We start from the raw sequence: 21,543 nt of genomic DNA on the forward strand, positions 1-21,543 counted from the left end.
ACATAACGTCAAAGCGTGCTTTCGATTGTATCATAGATGTGATTGCCCCAGCGGTAGTGGTCGTGATCCAGATGGGTCTAACTCGGTGCATGGTTGAGCTGATTCTAATCGACGACCCACCACCTGTAGGTGGAATGCATTGATCTTTTGATCCGATAGATATTTTCCAAGGGATCAACAAGTCATCATGGTGGTATGACCGAATGCTCTGTCGCGAAGATCTGGAAGAGAGACAGTCTATCGACCTATCTCCATCTCATCCCTCTGCTCATCCCCTGCGGGGCCACGTCGTAGGGCGAGGAATGTTGATTCACTCCTGCCAAGCTAGAAAAAACTCGGGCTGGATTGAACTGCTCGCAAAGGTTCAGTGAGGGAGGATCGTGCCTACAATTCCTGTGGTGTGAGACGAACAGGCACGTGCTCGATGCCCTTCGGATGAACACTCCACAAGCTGCAGCAGGTGCTGGTCGAAACATATTACTTGATATAGGTGAATTCTTTCATTCGAAACAGCTGAAACGCAGTCATCAGACAGATCCTTCCGAGGAAGAGCTGTGAAGTTTTTTCTATGTGTCAATCGTTTGATTTAAAGGGTTATTTCCTCGTGTCAAGAGACAGCAATAGACCACAACGGAGTTCATAATGCTTTGTTTTTGCCCATGCGATTCACCTGCGCATATTGGCAGTGCCCAACGTATCACAGTATCAAGCCGTGAGCCCGAACATGACCATGACCGCTCAGGCTTCCTTTTGGAACAAGCCCACTGATATGCAAAAAGAGCCCCTCATGGATATCGTTTTGAAAGTTCCCCATGTCGTTGCCTTTGATCCACGACTCTGATCCCGTTACCGTTCTGAAGCCGCAGGCTTTCAAGTCGGCTGGACGTTCCTCCATATATCAGAATTCATATCAAGGATCACACATCCAGTGCTGATTGAAATGATCCATTACCAAGACCAATGACGAATAAAGACCAGACTGTATCCAGAACACGACTGTCCGTCGGCGGCACTGTTCATCAAGTTGCAATATCCCATGCTTGCGGTGCAGCAGGTCCCCTGTGCATCACATCGAGTCTCAAGGGAGTCAGTCGATCAACGTCGAATACACCCGAAGCAGCTATAGCTTCATGGACGGCTTGCAGCCAGGCCAATTGTCCAGAGTCTCCAGCATGCTTGATCTATGATCTGAGAACCTTTTGAGGCCTCGACATGGGAGTTTGGGTGTTTCAAGGTCTTCTATTCGCCCCGAAATCCCCGTCAGATGCTTGGCCTCAGAGTGAGGAGTGCTCATGCTTTTTATTTCACTCATTTCAGTTACGGATCACTCTTTCCCGATGCAGTCCATGTGATCAAGATGCGAGGTCGAAAGTTGTTCATCGGGCCGTGGCTGGCCCATTAGCGAGGTCGTGCAATGCATGTGGATTTGAGTGCTCGGAGAACTATATCTATGAGACAGACAAGTCCGTCAATTCTTGTGCATGCTTTGCAAGTGCTCGAATGGAACCGTCCATATCGAAGCCCATCGCTTATTGTTTGTCTGAACACCAGTAGAGAGCGGTGGTTGCGCCTTCTGACTGTGCTGATGTGCAAGTTGATTAAGGTTCAGGAAGACTCAAAACACGTCTATTTGACATCATTCAGCGAGCATACTGACTATCAGATTGCGAACAATCCATCATACAGGCTGGGCTGTTGAGGCATCCCACACCTCTCGTGACTTGTGACTATCACACCTTGGCCCGTGAAACAAAATTTCAATCATGGTGACGTCAAGCCCGTCGTAAGGGCCAGAATATACAAGTATAAACGAGTGAACAAGATCCAGCGGTGTACCTTGTTCTTGACATTCAAAACAGAAACCTCCGACTCACTTAGATTGAGCCTTAAAAAGAACAGCTTCCATTCTGCAAATTTCATCATCACGAAGCTAGCTCGGCACCACTTACAACGTCCCACAAAAAGCTGGCGTTCACAGCAACAACAGACTCTCCATCTATCAATACCAAGCTTGAAGAATGAGCTCAACTACGAAAGACATGTCTACGGATTCCACTGGCCTCCCAGGAGAGCCTCGTACGCTAAAGAGCCGTGTACTGGAGGGTGGTACTTCAATGACCCAGGACTTTACACCAGTCAAACAGATCTGCGCACATTTACATGCATTCCACGTCTATGCCGATGATCCCACGAGATGCGTGGAAGCCAACCACTACTGTACTCACTTAAACGAAGGTAAATCCCCGCCCGCAGGCTCTAGCCAGATCACTTGAATAGGGAACTAATTCGTCGCGCCCCCAGATATCCGGCAATGTCTGATTTACGATTCCGCCGATTCTAAGGCGCGCCTCATCGGTGTCGAGTATATGGTTTCGCCTCGCATTTTCAAGACGCTCCCCGCCGAGGAGCGCAAGTTATGGCATACCCACGAATTCGAAGTGAAAAGTGGACTGCTCATTATGCCGACTCCAAACGGGGTACCAAATGCTGTCTGGGACGTGGCCGAGACCGCGGAGATGGAGGATATCGCGCCGATCTACGGTAAGACGTACCACATGTGGCAGGTTGATCGAGGGGATCCGGTGCCCATGGGACCGCCACAGTTGATGGGCAGCTTCACGTCTGTGGAGACGGTCGAGAAGGCACATCCAGGTGGAATGGATGGCTTGCTCCAAGGCCGTGACGAGAGGTATGGTGTGGACTATCGAGAAAAGGCACGCAAGCGGGAGGGCATCCCCCCGTTGAGAAGCATCCTGGTGAGTTGGCATCCTGTCCCTCGCTATAAGCTCCCGAAAGCTGACCAAGGATCAAAATTCAAATAGACGCCGACTCTTGGGGCGAGAAGGGGACTAAATAAGAGAAGACTTTTGGGCCGTCAGTCAGACTCAGATGGACCATGTATGGGGCTGATTTGAGGTTGGGACTTTGGAAGTATTTCACCAAGACGTGAATTGGTTGTATTTCAAGGCTGACTATCACTAAAGATCATAAAGAAGGTTGAAAGTTGACAAGAATGTCTCCCCGCTACACCAGTCTCAAAAGTCCAGTCCCATAGTAAAATGGGGTCAAGATTGAGAACCAGAAGGAGGACAGCCGTGTCATCCGACAGAGCTGGTTGTTTTCATCTTGCTTCATTGTCCACACTTGCTCGTCCTGTTGATATATTTCGGCGACGGCAAGCTCTAGCATTTGTAGAAGCTGCGGCTCTCACAATCCAAAGTAGGAAGCAAGAGGAGTGATGACTAAGTATTTCCCAGGGGAAGAAAGGTGATTACAGGCTGTCAATCGTATCGGCTAGCCTTGCTTGAGGCAAGTCTGGAGATTTCCAGGACCGCGCAACTCGACGAAAGTGCACACCTACTTAAAATCTTTTTACCCATGCATCAATGGAGATAATAAGCAGAGGCAGACCTCGAGACCGCAAGACAAGGATCGATCAATCATGACCAGCGTCTGCAACAATTTCACTCCCCTGTTGTTGGGAATTTCAAGGCGTGTCAATCACAGCCATTGGCATGTTGAAGAAGGAAGTGGGCGTAGGTTTGAAAATGTTCGAATTTTTATATGCACAGTCACGTGATACCGAGTGTACCGGAACGCTTGGACGGCAGTCGTCTGCGCCCGGACAGCTTCCGCATCTCCGGTTCGAAGAGTGAAAGGTGCATAATCTGTCGCGCCAAATGGAACGCCTTCTCAGATCAGTCCTGCAGAATCCAAGAGCAGCGGCCATGACCGTCTTCAATGGAGCTGGTCTCTTCTGCGCCTGCGCCTGGACGTGGGAGAACGTGGTCACCATACAAAAGAGCGAAGGGCCGTCAATGTATCCGACCTTCAACATAAGGGGTGATTGGCTCATGATTTCAAGACGGCATGCGTATGGCAAGGATATCCAAGTCGGCGATATAGTGCGATATCATCACCCGTTGATTCTTGGTGCCCAAGTTGCGAAGCGAGTGGTCGGTATGCCTGGGGATTTTGTCTGTCTAGACCCGCCATACAGCTTTGGGGCTGGCACGCGACCAGACATGATTCGAGTAAGTGCATGGGAGCGATGGTGATGTGAAAGATGTTGGGCTCAAAGACTGACGAGTTTTGCACTCTGCTTGTCAACAGGTTCCAGAGGGTCATGTATTTGTAGCCGGCGATAACCTTCCTTGGTCAAGGGATTCGAGAACCTATGGTTCCGTTCCAATGGGGTTAATCAACGGCAAAGTCGTCGCTAGAGTCTGGCCACCGTCGCAGATGGAATGGGTGCGCAATCCATTGCAACCCGTGGAACAAGACATATCCTAGTGAAGCTCGCGTCCATCCTACTGATACGTCCGTATCACGTACATCCTTCCGATTGCATTTACAGAGGAGTTTTGAGGGGGTTTGGATATGGGAAACGGAGCTGGCTGTGCATATTCATACATCTTCAATTGTACAATACAAATCTTTGACTCAAACACACGACACATATAGGGGGGGGGAGATGAGAGGAGACTGAAAAAAAGAACACTCTCCTCACCTGAAGCTGGACGGGTTTCTCCGCTTGTAGGGAAGAGGCTCGACCTTCTTGCGCCGGAGCTCAACATCAGCTCCACTGTAGCCGATTTGCTGCATGACTTCCAGAGTTGTCTCATCCCACTGGCTGCGGAACAGGTGTGCGCCAATGGCCTTCAAGTGGTATCGGGCCTGGAGGGTGCGCAGGAGGGTATTGTCTCGGTCCGCCTCGTTCGCCTTGACAGCCGCAAAGTCGAGGGGCTTCGAATCTTTCTGCTCCATGATGAAGATCGATAGACGGTGATAGGGACTGCCCTTTTGTGCAACAGGAGCCAGCCAGGGAAGAACAACCTGCGAATCTTCCGCAAGATTGGCGAGGTCCACCTTGGTGTTGACCGCGGAGATGGGCACATTGACAGCCAAAAAGTGCATCTTGTAGTCGAAGCTATCCGCCTCCACATTAGGAACATCGGGATCAGCAACAGCAATGGTCACAAGTTTCTCTCCACGTTCAAACATCTGGATGTCAAGCTTCGGGGCCTCCGCGCTGGTCTTCGCCTCGACGAAATCTCCGGGCTGGATCTGACGTTTGTTGAAGTACAACTTCGTGTCGACTACGGGGTCGCAGTGAGGAAGGACGTCGGGAGTGACTTTCATCTGCGTGATGCGCTGCACCAAGATTTTGCGTCGGTATTCCCGCCATTTCCGGTCGGCCAAGAAGCGGTAGATGGGCTTGCTCATGTCACCTATCCTCGCCGGAAGCATGGTCATTAGCATTGTACGCCAACCCGTAAATTGTCGAAGAGACCCAGCCCTACCTTTTCCATCCTCAAATTTTCGCTTGACCAATGGGTCATTGATATCGGCGTTGATCTTGAGTCGCTCAAGATGCAACTGCATAGCCCGCAATCGGGACTTTTGTGCCTGCTCGCCTCCCGCCTCTTCTGCCGACTGAGTCTGGACTCTCGCAATCTTCTGCCTCATTGATTCAATTTCGTTCAACTTCTCGGCGCGATCTTCCAAGAGCACCTTGCGTGCCTCCTGGAAGCACTGGTAGGGCAGCTGCTCAAAGGGGATGTTGGAGGAACTTTGAAGAGCAGCTCGGCGACGTCGGGAGCCCACGGGGTTGACTCCCTGTCTCATCAATCGTCGTTCCAGGCGTGGACTTGAGACGAGGGAGGGATCAGGGTTCTTGTGGAAAGGTTGACTGTCTTCGACCTGAGCCTCGGAGGCGGGTGCCGAGGACTGGAAACCGCGCGCCTGGACGCTGGGTAGTCCTCGGATATAAGTCGTGCGAAGGCATTGTAGAAGCGGCCTAGAGGCACGCTCGCACTGCGCCATTGTAAGGAGGATGCGAAGGTGAGTGGTGGAGATAACAGGTCACCAGGAGAGACGGATGTTGATGTCGACGCGGGAACATTTTCTGTCTTTAGCCAAGACTTTTGCTTGTCTCCACCGCCCTCCGCGAAATCAATCAACTTTTGCTCTTGACCATCACACCCGGAATATCGACTCGATCTACGCGGCCACCACACTATCTGTCGACCTCTTCCAAAGATGCCGGGCGGCGAGACTTTCCGGGCACTTCGAATGCTCTCACGCAGCTCATGCGGCCTTCTCTCGGGCCCTGAGAATGTGACTGTACGCTCTTCGATCCTAGCGACCCGGAGGTCCACCAGGAGCCCACTGTGAATGGCGAAGACGCTAATTGATCTCAATATACCTATAGCGACGATGCCTTATGCGATCTATGGCCACGGATGCCCAGATCGGCGCTTCATCCTCTACCGACCCCTCCACGCTTGCGCCCTGGGACCGTCCCGTTAATGTGATGACCTACTCCTTCCCTTCAATGGAGCCTGTACGCCTGGTGAATTACAGTCAAAAGGAGCTTCAGATGCCGATCCGCAAAGATATCCTCCATCGCGCGATTGTTTACGAGGGTGATATGACCCGACAAGGCACAGCTAGCACGAAGTGGAGGGACGATGTCCACGGAAGTCACAGGAAGGTGCATCCTCAAAAGGGCTCCGGTCGTGCCCGTGCCGGTGACAAGCAGTCGCCCATCCGCAGAGGTGGTGGTGTTGCCCACGGTCCTCATCCTCGGGACTTCTCGACAGATCTTCCTGCAAAGCTCTACGATCAGGCGTGGCGCATTGCATTGAGTTACCGATTTCAGCGCGGGGAGCTGATCGTGATTGACGACAAGATCTCTCTGCCATCGAACTCTACGCCATACCTGTTGGAGAAGATTCTCGAGACCAACAACTGGAACACAAAGAAGGGTCGCTCAACGTTCATCACGTCGGAGGTGGACATGGACTTGTTTGCGAAGGTTGAGAAGATGCAACGCTACGCCACGATCATGGACCGCAGCGACGTGGACGTGAAGAACTTGCTGGAGACGGCGAGACTGATCATCGAGAAGAAGGCGTTGGATCAGATTCTCAAGAAGCACTCTCGAGATTTGAGCAGCCAGCCGGCTAAAGCTCGGTATCTGTAGGCGCCTTTTCGGTCCAGGAAGGGAGGCTTCACGTTCATATTTTTCTTTTCTTGATTTCTTTCAACCTCAGCCTTCTGTAATTTCGGAGTGCTATGTATAAATAGAGTGAATTTTAGCTGCTCGTCGAGCACTATTTTGAAAGCGTTTCAAGACTGCCGAGTAGAGATCGGGAAGCTGGGGCCTTGCTATGTGTATCTGCACGCGCGTCGCCCTCGTCCGAGGGAGTGAAACGTGAGCTTTGTGGACAGCCTGAGTTCCATTCGTCAAAATTAAGATGCTGTAAATGCTAAAGTATACCCTTTTCTTTTTTTATAGAGATTCACATCCCAGACCCAGGTCAAAGGTGAGGATCGTCATAAGATCTTACACATGTAATCGCCTCTCGGAGAAGTGTTGATCGTCCTGCGCTTTGAGGCGGAGAAGCGGCTCTCGGACCGGAAGAAAATCCAGAGAAAACCAACTTCCGAGGTCAACGGCAACGGTAAAGCGGAGAAACATTTGCTTACCCTTTTATAAGCTGCACCTCATTCTCCCGGATCCTCGTTCGCCTCGGGGCTCAGTCTTCATGTTGCTTAGACAATCCTTTTCCCGATTACCCTCGCCGCCGAGCTGGATCTCGCGGTGTCATTCGCCAGTCATGCCTCTTCGCGCCAAAGTGACGAACCCTGCCTTTCGCGCAGCTGCTTCGGTACGGTTGTCTCTTGCTCTTTCTTTTTTTTCCACGTGAAACTGGCTTTGCGACCAGATTGATGGATTGAGTGCTGTTGCTAATTCGCAAGACAGATGTCTACAAGCCCCGAAATTCCTCAAGAACTCCCCGGCGACGAGCCTGATGATGTCTTGTTCAATTCCATCTACGGTCTCCGTAGCATTGAACTCAACCGACCCAAGAAACTCAACTCACTCAATGGCTCCATGGCTCGGAAGATCCTACCTCGCCTGAAGGTAAGTTGGTTTGCGGAATCCAAAGCTTGATGTACTCGCGAACGCATGCTCATCATCCTCGACTACAACAGGAATGGGAAAAGTCTCATCTGGCAAACATGATTTTGATCTCCGGAGCTGGCAACAAGGCGCTCTGCGCTGGTGGCGATGTGGCCGCATTGGCATTGCAAAATGAAAAGGGTGTGGAAGGACAGCGTGAATCTACGGACTTCTTCGGACTCGAGTACCGCCTCGATCACACCCTGGCGACATACCGGAAGCCGGTCATCTCGTTCATGGACGGAATCACAATGGGCGGCGGTGTTGGTCTGAGCATGCACGCGCCATTCCGTATCGCCACAGAAAAGACCGTCTTTGCCATGCCCGAGACGACCATCGGATTCTTCCCCGATGTTGGTGGATCGTTCTTCCTCCCCCGTCTGGACGGAGAGACAGGCACTTATCTGGCATTGACGTCGGAGCGATTGAACGGTGTTCAGGCTCTGTACGCCGGTATTGCAACCCACTACCTTCACTCGAGTGTGCTCAGCAACATGACTCAGCGTCTGTCCGAGCTCGTTTTCCCCGACGAGATGGCTCTGCCCGAACGTCTCAACGTCATGAACAAGACCATGGCCGAGTTCTCGCTCGGACTTCCCTCCTTGCAGGAAGAACCCATTCTGTTGGCTGGGGAGCTACGGTCCGCCATCGACCGCTGCTTCAAGTTCAACACCATGGAGGAGATCTTCCAGGCTCTGGATAGCGAGACGGAGCAAAAGGAGTGGGCACAGAAGACGCTTAAGACCCTCTCGAGTCGCTCCCCGACCTCTCTGAAGGTCACTCTCCGCCAGATGCGCCTGGGCAAGAAGTGGAGCATCACCGAGACATTTAAGCGGGAATACGAAATTGCCGCCAACTTCATGCGTCACCCCGATTTCATCGAGGGTGTCAAGGCTCGCTTGATGTCCAAGCCCCCTCGTCAGGCTACTTGGCAGCCGGCCACATTGGCTGAAGTCTCCAACGAGACTGTTGACCAGTTCTTCAATATTCCAGAGGGGGAGAACCGGTTGGAGGTCCTGAGTAAAGGAGACTACCAACGCTATCCCCATGAGCGTTTCTCCCTACCCTCCGAGGCTGAAATCGAGAAGGTTGTGCGCGAAAGCGGCCGGAAAGCTAGCCTGATCGTGGAGGAGTTTGCCGAGAAGTGGAATTTCAAGGATGGCGTTCGCGAGAAGGTCTCTGAGGTTCTGGCTCGGCGAACAAAGAATACGCATGAGGGTCTTCGTTGGATCGAAGAGTAGGCAAAAGGCCCGAGAGGATGATGTGAATACACTCGTGTGTGGTTGTCTGTGTTCTTCTTACGTTCTAATCCCTAGTAGTTCTGGTTCTGACGGGCTATGAGAACTATTGAACCTGTATTAAAATCAATATATCCTTGAAGCTTTGGCTGACACATCTTTCAACATGGTGTGCCTTATGACTCAAATATCTATAACCGGGTGTTCTTGTCCACCTTCGTGGATTGAAACGAATTCCAACCAAGGCCGGTGACGGCGGTTATCGAGCCTCGGAAATTGCCATGCTACGCTTCGACAGAGGGGACCCTTTCACCTGTGCATCTGCCGTCAAGGTTGAGTATAGATTTTGCGAGGTTTCAGACAAACCTAATATGTCTCATATTTGACTGAGGTCACGGGTTTCTTGAAGTGAATGAGGGGATAAACATTGTCAAACCTATTCTCAAAGAACGAATAGGTCGTAGAGACCCAACTACAGCCCCATATTGTGCATTGATCAGTGCGGAAGACGCCTCAGAATTGCTTCACTACTCGTTGAAATCGGGGCGGTCGACGAGTAAACTTCTCCGGATGATCACGAGCACCCTCTTTCCAGTAATCAAACTCCATCCACGCATTCTCCGGCATCTGTGCATCTGTCGCTTCCAGAAATTCTCCCAGATCGGGACACAACGGGATGACCCCCGTTTCAATCACGTACTGATCCCACAATTTCAACAGCTTCTTAAGGATTTCAGGCTCTCGGTCTGACAGATCCCGAACTTCACCGGGATCCTGCACCAGGTTGTACAATTGCCAACGCTCGGGACCCTTTGGCTTGGGAATGAAGACAATTTTCCAGTCAGCGCAGCGTAGAGCAGCTCGACCGCACGTCTCCCAGCCCTGAATGAAATCCTCGGGGTGGATTCGTTTGCTAGCCCCTGTCACCCAGGGATAAAGACTGCGTCCTCGCATGGAGACAACCTCCCGTCCCTGATAGCTGGGTGCCGGATGCTTGACCCCGGCCATCTCGAGGATGGAGGGAGCCAGATCCATCACGGTGGCGAATTGATCGGTGATCCCACCTACTGGGGGAGTAGTATCACCGGGCTTGACATTCATGGATTTGGGGAATCGGCAGGTAAACGGGACACGCACACCACCTTCGGTGGTATAGGCCTTGTAGAGACGAGATGGAGCAGTGGCTGCCTGCGCCCAGCGAGGACCGTACCAAATGAACGAGTTCCCATTGCCCAGATTCTCCAGACTGTTGTCGTAGTATTTCTGAAGATGCGGCATGACTCCGTTCTTGACCATGGGATAGGCTTCATAAGCTGCGCCCTCGGCACCATTATCGGACATGAAACAGACAAAGGTGTTGTCGAGTTCGCCAATCTCAGTCAGATAATCGACGACTTTGCCCACATTGTGATCAATGCACTCTACCATCCCTGCAAAGACTTCCATCGCGGTCGATGATTTCTTCTTCTCCTCGGGCGTGTACTCTTCCCACGTCTTGACCTCGTCGGCGTCCACGGGGTGCGGGATCACGTCTTCACGGACCATTCCCAACTCTTTAAGTCTCTGAAGGCGTTTCTCGCGCAGAACGTCCGGCCCCTCATCGTATACTCCGCGATAATGATCGATGTACTCCCGCGGAGCCTGCAAGGGCCAATGTGGAGCAGTAAAAGGAAGATACCCAAAGAAAGGCCGGTCTCCCTGGCCGTCGGGCCCTGAGCTGCCCCCGCTCTCTTTCCATTCCCGAAGATACTCGATCATTTTATCTCCATACCCATCCGACGAGTACCAACCCTCGGGCAGATGACGCACATATTTCCCGTCCTCCATGTGCAGCGCAATGTAACTGGCTTCGATAAACGTCGGGATACTGTCCTGATCTTGAAGCTGAGGCTCATAGGCATAGTGATTAGAACAGGCAGGCAAATGGGCAAACGAACGCACAAAGCCTCGCTCATGCGGTGATCGCTCGGGGGTCAATCCCAGATGCCATTTTCCCGACATGACCGTGTGATAGCCCGCGTCTCGCAAGAGTTCGGGCAGTGCGACCACCCGTTCATTGAGATATCCTTCGTAACCCGGCATTCCTCGCTGCGGCGCGGTGCTCATGGCCGAGCCTTTGGGGCCATTTTGACCTGAGATGTTGGTCCATTCGATGAGGTTACCCAAGCCTGCGATGTGGTGGTCGGTCCCAGTCATGATCATTGCTCTTGTGGGACTGATTGTTCGCGAGCATCGTGCTCGGTCAGCATTGTTCTCTTTTGATCTTTCGTTCGAAGCACTTGATCCATCCGCTGTCGAAAAGAATCATCCTGGACTTACGAGCATGCTGCCGCCGCATGAAAGTCGGTAAATCGAAGCCCTTCCTTTGCAATCTGATCAATATTCGGAGTCCGTATCTCGCCGCCAAAGCATCCCACATCGGAGAACCCGAGGTCGTCTGCGACGACGACAAGAACATTGGGACGCTTGGCCATAATGGCGATCTGAATGATGGAGGTCCTTGTGGTATGTGTTGACAGCGGTCACTCTCAGGGGGTGAATGGTGAATGGCAGAGGGTAATGGAATTTGTAGAGAGACTCCGCTTCCTGAGCAGGCAGACAATCCTGCGAACTGAGAGATGGCCAAGAGGGGTAAGTTGACACGCGTATGCGGAGACGGAAGCTGCTCAGCTGCCAATAACACCAATACCTGGATCTCGGCAGGTGGGTTGGATGTACGCTACTTGGTTGAATTCGCTTTGACTGTCACGCCTGAAGCGGGGGAACACTCACACTGGGAGTGTGGTTTCCTATAAGCTAGGGTCGAGATGATGCCATCCGATGGGTTGCTTGTGTCACGAGATCAGTCCACATAACAAATGCTGTGGTCTGATCGTCACGTTCAGACCTCCACTGCTGATCGTTCTTTTCGCGAAATTGGAAAAGCTAATTATAACCCGGTTCACACCTTCATGAATCATGTTCTCGACTTCTTGTATGTTGGTGGAGCCGTAGTGGGTCAACAACAGGTCTTGTCGAGATCTGGTGGCTGATACGGTAAGCGATGGTAAATTGTCATGCGGGGGTGAAATGTTTCTCTCCAGAATGAGGGGTCTGGGGGCGCCTCGCTGCGAGTTGCGAGGACCTCGCTGAATGGAAATACGTAGTCCTGAGGTAGCCTAGCATACCCAGCCACATCGCCTACCGCCCGTTCAGTCGCCAACTGGGTTATATCTACGACACGGGTCGAAGAAAGTGTGGGTAATATCGATTGGTCATTGGTCTATCATAGGTTTTTTTGGTCAAACGGTCTCCCATTTGGAAAATCGATCCAGACGGCGGTCACCACTACCGAGACGATTAGGTGGTGGCTGGCTTATCACTTATGGTCACTTGGTTGTCTGTCCCTGGTATTTTCGACGTTTCGGCCCTCTCGCCACCGTTTCCGGCCGCAGAGACGCTGGTCCTCTTTCAAACGACCCTGTTGGATCGCTATGTCTTCACAGTCTTTGGTTCCCTTGAGGAACGTCTTGAAACGAGAATCAAACACTCTCGTCCAGTCGTCAATGCCCTTTGACCAGTACTCAGATTTCTCAATAAGTAAAACACGGCACCGGGCTGCGATAGCCGTATAACCGTCACACCAGTTCGGTACTTCAGCCGTAACGAGACATTATAAGAACCTTTCCTGAGTACGGCAAATTCGGTGGCTATACCTCTGATGTAGGACGAGGACGAAGTCTGCAATCGGCCGTAAGATGTCAACGCTCAAGAAATTGGACTAGCCAGTTGTCTGATGTTTCCTCGGCTTGTTCCCAGGTTATCTTGTTATGGCAGGGCGGACTTGTGTATTGAGGAAGAAAGGAAGCCGGATGGAGGACGCGGGACCCCGGTGTGTTCAAGTGTTGTCTTATCACATGACTCTTCTCCCGCTGAACTTGGAGGGTCCGTTGTGGCTGGCAGAAACGGGAGAAGCAGAATCGCGGAGTGGAAATGCATTCCGACTTCGGGTAGACTAACTGAATCGGCAATATGACACCTGACCTCCACGAATAAGGTTACCCAAGGTTTTGAAGCTGTGAACTACCGAAGTGGATCTCGAAGCTTTCGCGTATCCGAGGGAGTAGGACTAGGTACTAGGTGGTAGGTAGTAGATACCCATGCCATTGAATTTACGCCAGCGTATCAATAGACGAAACTGCGTACGTACCTCGGTTGATCAATATCCATGTTTGTCTAGCTGTGTGCCTAGATGAAATGGTATGCGTGAGATAACATGATCGTAGTGTCTTGGTCTTCTATCTCTTAATCATGTTGATTCTATGTTTTCTGCTTGCGAGCAATTGGACCCCTCGTCGAGGAAGAATGAAAACCCTCGTTCGAGACTGTCGAGCTCATTTCATCAATTCGTGATAAACAACAGACGCTTCGTTTTCCACCAACGCTGAAGCGCTGAGATATAGAAAATACTGACAACTGCTGGAGAAGCAAAGCCCTTCCACAAAGACGCCACCCGTTTCAACACCGCAACAATGATCCCCGGCAATTGAATCGGGGACAAAATTAGCAAAGAAAACGCCAAAAGAATGACACAAGGAGGCCCCTACTCGCTAGTTTTCTTCGGTCGAGTACGCCCCAGCTTTGAGAAAGGGAGACTAGCTCCGTACCCGAGACAGGGCCCAGATTTTGATCTCGAGAAAGCCCCATGAGGGGGTATACGAGAGGAAGCAAAAGGGGATAAGAGAAGAGCGCCAATCGCCGAGGGGTCGAAAAATTTCCACAAGCACAGTCGTTTCAGGCTTGTGTATGAGGGACCCAAGCCGGGGCTGTGGCTGAAGCAAAATGTCGTTGACAGGCCATGGTAGCCTGGAGGTCCATGGAAAGATGGAAGAGCGTGCAAAAAAAAAGAGCACTCGAATCGGAGAAAGAATCGAAAACGGAGGTGTGCCGAAGACCCATGCCGGGAACTATCGCCGAGGCCATTCTCGTCGGCCTGTTGAGCATGAAAAGGCTGCAAAGACAGCACTCGTCTCATCTTACACATTGATCAAATCGTCAAAGTTGTCCTCGGCGGAAAAGGCAAGGGAGGACTCCGAGACCATCGTCGCTTCAGAATCCCGCCGAAATTGCTGCTCAAAGGGGTTCACCGACGCGGCCGCAGCCGGTTCGACATGCAGCGGATCATCAAATCCAAAGGACAGTGCCGAGGAGACCGCCGCCAGTGGAGCTGTTGTACATGCTGCGGTGGAGACTGACGTTGCTGGCGTTGACGCTCGATCTACTGGCGAAGCTCGAGCCTGCTGGGACCCCTGCATCACATGCTCAAGTCCTATCGACGAGGCGCCGTCGTGGTCGGTGATCTTCTTCACCATCTGCGCAAGATGGAGTTTGATCGGCTCGTCTCCGCATTGAGCATGCTTGAGCACTTCGTTCTTGAGATTGAGTATCTCGGAGCGCAGTCGGGCGATCTCGGCCACGAGTGTCTCTTTCTTTTCAGACTGCTCCTTGTATCGTTGTTCGAGTTGCTGCGTGTGCTCTTTCTTCTTTTGTCGGCATTTACTGGCGGCAAGTCGATTCCGCTCGAGGAATTTGGCTCGTTTGTCGGTGCCGTCTCGAGGATAGTCATCCAGATCGGGACTCATACTGGCGGCGGCAACTCTCGACTCTCGTGCCCGGCGACGCTTGCTAGCGGGCTCTAGCTCAGGACTGGAAGTCTGTTGCGAGCGCTGATCTTGATACGGAGGTGGAGTGGGCTGACCGTTGCGGACCTGGGCGTTTTTCAGATCCCGTTCAAGAGAGGCATGAGCGAAAGTGGCCGAGTCGATCTTGGAATCCCAGCTGCCTCCCGCCATAGTTGGAGAGATGGAGCCGATTCCCCACAAATGGTCGTTGTCGGAGAGCGGGAAGCCTAGAAAATCACTAGAGATAGAGTTGATAGAAGAGAAGGTGGATGGGTCGACGGCGCCCAGGGAGTTCGACATGGGAATAGCTCCAGGCAGAGGCGGCGGGTTCACATGGCCGGTAGACATGGTGCGCGATTCCTCTTTTGGGCGGCGGAGGGTTACAGGCGTAGTTGCTGGGTTGGGGAGGGTTGCACAAGAAAATTGTGATTTGGGGAAAGAGCGATGGCCGATCCTTCCTTTGATGGACAGTGGTGATGAAACGAAGTGGCAGAGCTCTTCCAATAGTCGGTATCAATTTGGTGATGAACCAGCTGCTCGATTGCTCTGATGTGCAAGAAGGCTGGCTCCGTTAAAGTCAAATCGTGGGGGAGGGGGGGGGGGTTGTTCCTGGTCGATCAATCGTGGATCCAGGAAATGCCGGGAAATGGAGAAAAGCCCTCAAGAAGAGAATGGAGCTTATTGGAAAAGGAGAGGATTTCCGGAATACAATCGTCTTTGTTGTAGATTTCGAGTTTCGGCCTCCAGCATCAGCTCTCGCGTCCGCTTTTGAGCTCGACTCTCAAGTCCCACCGCTGGCGATTGATTGCCCTTTTCAACAGTGCAAACTTACACACAAACTGAGGGAGAGGGCAATTTGCGGAGGCAGTCTGCTGGCGCCAGGAACTAGCAGGAACACGGGTCCCGTAGTGGAAGTGAGGCCAAATTGCGCACAGAACCACGGCTCCTCGCGGTGGCTAGTGGCTGACAGGACGGGTTCACAGGAGCTAAATCAATGAGTGGCTGCTCGCCTTGCCTGCGACGTCTCAATGGAGATGTCGAAAGGGTGGTCGATTTGGGCCGAGCCACGGTCGGACAGAACTTCCAGCGGTCCAGGAGGTCCGGACGAATCTTTGATCAGGACAGTAGGAAAGGTAAGGTCCAAGAACACGACGGGGCCCAACGTGGATGAGGGCACGGGTTCCGTGTGGATAAGGGTCAGTAGACGGAAGAAGTGGAATTGTCGAGGCGCTCTGTATCCTGGAAGGGAAAGTCAAAAGCCAAGAAAAAAGTGTGAGTTAGAAAGAAAAGAATGAGAGTCCTAGGTAGACAGGTTAGGAGCCTGTTTCAGGAGAAGATACGAGAAGAGTGAGGGAGATGAAGATGATTGATGGCAGTGATGGTGTGCAAGCTGCGGCGGAGGTAAGCCAGGCAGAATCTCCGGCTGCATGGGCCGACAGAGTCGGGATAGATGCAGGTGGAAGGAGGCATCTTGCGACAAACGATGATCGACTGGAGCTCCAAGCCGCAAGTCAGGACAAGGACAGGGTTGACATCTCCACTCACCGGAGGAAGGTTCTGCTTCACAACACAAATCGAGCTTCAGAGAAGGAAGGGAAGATCTAAAGAGGAAGAAACAATCTCCAGGGTACTTTGCGATCCGAGTTGGAGGATGTTCAAGGCCGATCTAGTAGTCTAGGCCCTTCGAATGGGAGAGAGAGAGGGGGGGGGGGAGGGAGAGCCGGGCAGGTCAGATTGCGTGCTGATTGATGGAGACTCGAGTGCAAGAGGAGAAGTGGCAGCCAGAAATCAGGAATGGAGTAATAAGATTGCGGAAGAGAAACCGTCGAGTGATGATCGGCTATATTAGAATAGGAATTGCAACGAGGGGTCTTGAATCATCGAGGATACAGGTACCGGGTTCCCGCGGCCGGCCTCTGATCCATGTTGATTCTATGATTGACAGTGTGCCTCGAATACGTGACTGTCATACCAGGACGTTGGCTTGCAGAGTGGAGAGGGGATACTGGATACTGGATAGGGCATCATGGTTCCTGGGAGGCCGTGGAAGAAGACCAACGCAAAAGTGGAGCACGCGGCCAGTCTTTGACTTCAGCGACATCATATCTTCACCTGATCGTGGACAACCATGATGGGATCGGCATTTGGCATCAAAGATAATTCCGGGGGAGATTCCATCCGTAGAGGTGGGTAGGTGGGTACTCAGGACGACTGGATGCAGACAAGGCCTGGCGGGAATCCAACCTGGATCACCGCAAGAGACAAACTGAAGGACGAACAGGGAATCTTTCTTTTGATCTGCAGAGAAGAGAGGGGGATGGAGAAATCAAGTGAAGGGGGGTCCATAACAAGCTGAGACGCAAGAAGAACACCGTAGCTGTGGACTGAAAGAACGAGCCCTATGGAGGATAGTTTAACCCAATTGTATTTTCATGATTATTATGATTCTGAGATTGACAATTTACGGAGATTTTCAGCGGTTCTTTTCAGGAGCTGGGGGGGGGGGGGGCCATCACCAGAGTGGATGTGTGGCTGGCCATGACCAGTCACGAAGGCAGAGCACATCTATTGAACCTGCAAGATCGGATAGATATGCGACAGGTGTACAAAGCCACAGACAGTAGTAGTGTACATTCAATGTTGTACATTTGTACAATAGTAGTGGTAGTATTACGTCTTTCAATGAACTTGGAAGGTGATGCGTGACTGATCATGTAAATTCACGCTATTTACTATTTACTATTTAGTGACCTACGAGTCCGCAATCAACCTTATTTAGAACTAACAGTAGCGCAAATGGTCAAACCGGCTGTGTGTTCCTTGACAGAGGTACTCTCTACTTATTGTTTGGCTGATACCACTAGTGAAGCAGTACTCGTGGCGGATCTTGCCCAGTCACCGGTACCTGTATCTGAACCTGATCATAGCAAACATTCACTTGATATACACGACCGGACTGACCACAGTGACCACACCATTGACCCAGTCTACTCAACTTTCCACGTTCAAAGGCCAACATGAACATGACATGATTTACAACAGGACCAACAGGACCAACCGGAGGGAACCAAGTCCAGTTTCCAAGTCCAAGGCGGTTCACATACTTGGTCACCTCGGTGCAACTGGGACCATCGAGTGGAACTGGGAGGCCTCTCCGTCGCTGGAGAGATCCACTTTGAAAAGAACAGTGAAAGCCTCGTCCGGGATCTGAACCCGCCCAGTCGTGCGGTCTGGTGGAGCCGGGCCTTTCTGTGCCACAACGACTCATCCAGTCTGTTCTTCCCAAAGGAACTCATTGCTGCCAAGCTGAGTTATGCCGTATGGCAATCAGATGGGTTGTATATACTATATGGAGTATAATGGATAACTATTGAGTATGTTCTTGCATGACCAATTGTTGGTAACCTCAATGAGAATACTCAGGACACTATACACCATACACTAATGCAGTAGTAAATCTCAAGTCGCAATGCTAACAGGTTGTCAAGGAGATACAATCAGGACGTACTCTACTACTCAGTAGTCAGTATTCACCACTCACTGCTCACTGGAGCAGTGAGTGGTGACTCGTCATGATAAGTATTCTAGAAGATATTCTCAAACACAAACCTCTCATAGTGCCACACTGCCCACCCTCTTATCCCCGACTCTACGATCGAACACAAAGCAACAAATGGACTGAGAAGAGAGCCTCTCTTCCCTTATGGTCGGTCGGACCTTGTCCCCAAGACTCTGTAAGAATCTGCAGTCTGCAGTCTGCAGTGCTGCACACATACCAAACAGCCGCCATGATGCCATCGGTCCCCTTGCGAGACTCCGTAGCTCCTGTTCGAGAAGTGGATCATAATGACTTTTAACCCTTGAGCCTGGGAATGCTCGATGGGGTAAGGGTCTGTGGACAATAGGCAATAGGCAATAGGCATCATATTGCCCCCCCTTCTCGGGTTCATGCTCCCGTCTCTTTGGACTTTCTAGACGGCCGGCCACCTGCTCCACCGGAATGGTTCCGCAAGAATGCCAATCTGAACTTGGATCCGTCGGACTGTTCATACTTGTTGTAGCCTTTGTCATCAATTAGACTTGGAGTGCAGGTCGCGGATTGGTCGGGAGCTAAGCCCAGAGGTGGAAAAAACCGATCAATGGGAATGACCGAGGAAGATCCGATGGTTTCTCAAAGAGGAATCAACTTCAGATACGACGACTACTGTCACCGCGGTACAAAAGGAGAGGCACCCAATTCGGGAGGAACGAGGAGTTTCTTGACTGTCCAAGTCGTCTTCACACGGAGGCCATAAACATTGTACAGTGAACAGTGTACACTGTTCACTAACCACTGACTATAGTGCTGTATCATAGTACACAGGTTGGGCTCTGTGCTTCTGCAATAGTCACAATCCGAGTCTAGAATGCAGTAGTTCGCCATGTTCAACTGCCAGTCGGACATCGATCCAACCTGTCAATGACGTCAGGCTAGCTGAAACATCTTGGCGGGACTGAGGATAGGTGTCCACTCAGAGCACGTGATCCACCTCAGTCAGCAACCCTTCTTGAGGGGCAGTTTCAACATGAATCCATCCAGCCTGCCTGCAGCCACTGGACTGGACGTCGGGAGTGTCTCGGCACCGAGGCTGGTGGAGCTCTCGTCATGGTGCAAATGGAAGCGCACAGACACAGTAGGACTTCTGGAAGTGTATCTCTCTGACAGACTCGTTCAACTTGATGTCGGGAAGATACAGGTAAAGGGTCATAGTATGCATCACTCAATGTGAGGCTTATCCAACGGTCAAAGTAGCGACAAGTTTGGGGATACCCGATGGTCATTCGCACTCATAACGCCAGCGAACATTTGGCTCCGGCCACGTTCGGCACTCTCATGCGAGCTACACGAAAGGACCTTCCAATGGAACCATCACTTCACTTACATCTCACCGCCATATATACTGTATAGTGTACACAGCTACATACTAGGTACAGTGACTATACTCTCCTTGACGAGATGCTTCGCTTGCGATCTGGTGATGCCTATGCCGTGAACACACATACTTCCTCCCAGTCAATGTGGGCCGTGGCCATGGTCATAGACTGATCTCGGTCGTAATTGAGACTCAACTTGGGAATAGCTGTTCTCCTTCAACGCCGGAAGACCTGAGAAGGACCTCCTAGCAATTCCGCCAGCACCTGCAGTATTTTAAGGTCTCGGGCGTGATGGGAGGACGGCCGTCTCCGTCGTATTCTCGAAATGGCACATGTTAGTTAGACCCGCCGGTACTTTATTCTGGGACTTTTCTCACTATGAGATGAGATGTCGTTCAGTCGATGTCACCGTTCTCTCCATCGAGTGTGCTTGTGAGGGGCACTCGGTGCTATTGCCAGAATCACACAGTTCGACTCAGCTTGAGGGGATTTAGAGATCAACGCATCTGTTCTTCCTCTTGTAGCAATAGAATCAAGTAGACCATTCTTCGGCCGCTTACTGTACTACTACTACGCAATAACGGATTTCTAGCATCTACTTAGACTACTTGAAGGAATTTACAACGCCAACACAATAAGATGGAAAGGAAACCGAGCTTCAGTTCTCGATTTCCAGGCCCCCAGAGGAGAAGATGTTGTTTCTTTTCTTCATTCACCGACTGCGCTTTTCGTTGATGGTATTTCCTGCTGTTTCTCTTTTGGAAGTCCTCTTTCATCGGATGACAAAGTCCAGTTCTCTCTCTCTCACTTTCGCACGTTCCGCGTAGTGCTCTTTCCTCTGTCTCGCCGCCAGTTCCTCCGCGAAAGGTTCTTCCCGGGCGGTGTTTGCAGAAACTGCTCTTCCGACAGATAGGAGCATGCCAAAGCAGCCTCGTGCCTCAGTCGCTTAGTCGTCGCATCCATATAAGGACTGATGGCTCGGGCGCCTTCCTTCGGAGGATGATAGTAGGAGGGGGGGGGGGGGGAGAGAGAGGGCAAACGTCAGGACTGGCCATTTTATAGACGCTTAGGCCTGGGTCCGGGTCTCGAACTTTCGATACGATGCTAGTCCTGCGAAGAAGTAGATATAAGACCCTGATGAAGGACGCTCTTCTTTCACTTCGAGGAGACTGCATTCAAGACTGATCAACATCCGTAACTTCCCCTTCATAGTATTCCCTGATGAGGAATCTTTCGTTCTGAAGAAACACAGTGTATCAACACCGGACCTCGAGCCTCCGACATGACTCTGATTCATCAATGTAAGTCACAAGAACCCTAATAGAAAAAGGGTTCACTCACGATTCGTGAAAATCGATGGTCTTCCCTGCGTAATAGATCCCGGCAAGAAGTCTTTCGTCCCAAGAACAGAATAAAAAAATCCCAGACCTCGAGCCTTCGACTTCATTCCAGTCCATTAAGACAAATAATGAATCCCCAAAGGATGGGAACGCTTCGCTCACAATCTGTGAACATCTATGGTGTTCCTGGACGAGAAGTCGTTCACCACGTATGGACAGATACCAGGCTTCACGGGTTTATGAGCCCTTATACAAGCCCTAGACACGTGACTCCAGTTCATCAAGACGAACAGAGAGAACCCCCAAGCAAGGGACGCTCTGCTCACGATATATGGACGAGCACCACGCCCGATAAATTGATAGACCCTAGGTCAGGCTTCGAGCACGTGACTCCTGTCCATCAAGGTGAAGAAAGAGAA

The 21,543-nt window shown here is 51.4% G+C and overlaps 6 protein-coding genes across 6 annotated transcripts; 3 read left to right on the forward strand and 3 right to left on the reverse strand.

Annotated features, from left to right (window-relative positions):
* Positions 1–2,018: 2,018 nt before the first annotated feature.
* On the forward strand, positions 2,019–4,293 carry N7539_003943 (uncharacterized protein; the record flags this gene model as incomplete). The annotated part of the gene is made up of 5 exons (XM_056933545.1): positions 2,019–2,235; positions 2,302–2,620; positions 2,690–2,756; positions 3,660–4,034; positions 4,114–4,293. The coding sequence occupies 5 exons, from the start codon at positions 2,019–2,021 to the stop codon at positions 4,291–4,293; spliced, it is 1,158 nt and encodes a 385-aa protein (XP_056791086.1).
* Positions 4,294–4,506: 213 nt separating this feature from the next.
* N7539_003944 (mitochondrial 54S ribosomal protein mL38) lies at positions 4,507–5,826 on the reverse strand (the record flags this gene model as incomplete). Its single annotated transcript, XM_056933546.1, has 1 exon — positions 4,507–5,826. One exon carries the CDS (start codon positions 5,824–5,826, stop codon positions 4,507–4,509), a length of 1,320 nt encoding a protein of 439 aa, XP_056791087.1.
* A 216-nt stretch (positions 5,827–6,042) lies between these two features.
* On the forward strand, positions 6,043–6,988 carry N7539_003945 (mitochondrial 54S ribosomal protein uL4m; the record flags this gene model as incomplete). Its single annotated transcript, XM_056933547.1, has 2 exons — positions 6,043–6,126; positions 6,215–6,988. The coding sequence occupies 2 exons, from the start codon at positions 6,043–6,045 to the stop codon at positions 6,986–6,988; spliced, it is 858 nt and encodes a 285-aa protein (XP_056791088.1).
* A 637-nt stretch (positions 6,989–7,625) lies between these two features.
* Positions 7,626–9,213, forward strand: N7539_003946 (mitochondrial 37S ribosomal protein mS47; the record flags this gene model as incomplete). The annotated part of the gene is made up of 3 exons (XM_056933548.1): positions 7,626–7,676; positions 7,772–7,933; positions 8,005–9,213. The coding sequence occupies 3 exons, from the start codon at positions 7,626–7,628 to the stop codon at positions 9,211–9,213; spliced, it is 1,422 nt and encodes a 473-aa protein (XP_056791089.1).
* A 510-nt stretch (positions 9,214–9,723) lies between these two features.
* Positions 9,724–11,708, reverse strand: N7539_003947 (arylsulfatase; the record flags this gene model as incomplete). Its single annotated transcript, XM_056933549.1, has 2 exons — positions 9,724–11,425; positions 11,530–11,708. Coding segments are annotated over 2 exons (1,881 nt in total), but the record flags the coding sequence as incomplete, so codon positions are not given.
* A 2,517-nt stretch (positions 11,709–14,225) lies between these two features.
* Positions 14,226–15,218, reverse strand: atfB (bZIP transcription factor atfB; the record flags this gene model as incomplete). Its single annotated transcript, XM_056933550.1, has 1 exon — positions 14,226–15,218. One exon carries the CDS (start codon positions 15,216–15,218, stop codon positions 14,226–14,228), a length of 993 nt encoding a protein of 330 aa, XP_056791091.1.
* Positions 15,219–21,543: the final 6,325 nt, after the last annotated feature.

Source organism: Penicillium diatomitis, assembly GCF_028827545.1.
Source record: "Penicillium diatomitis strain IBT 30728 chromosome Unknown utg000004l_segment0_segment0, whole genome shotgun sequence".
NCBI classification, from domain to species: domain Eukaryota; kingdom Fungi; phylum Ascomycota; class Eurotiomycetes; order Eurotiales; family Aspergillaceae; genus Penicillium; species Penicillium diatomitis.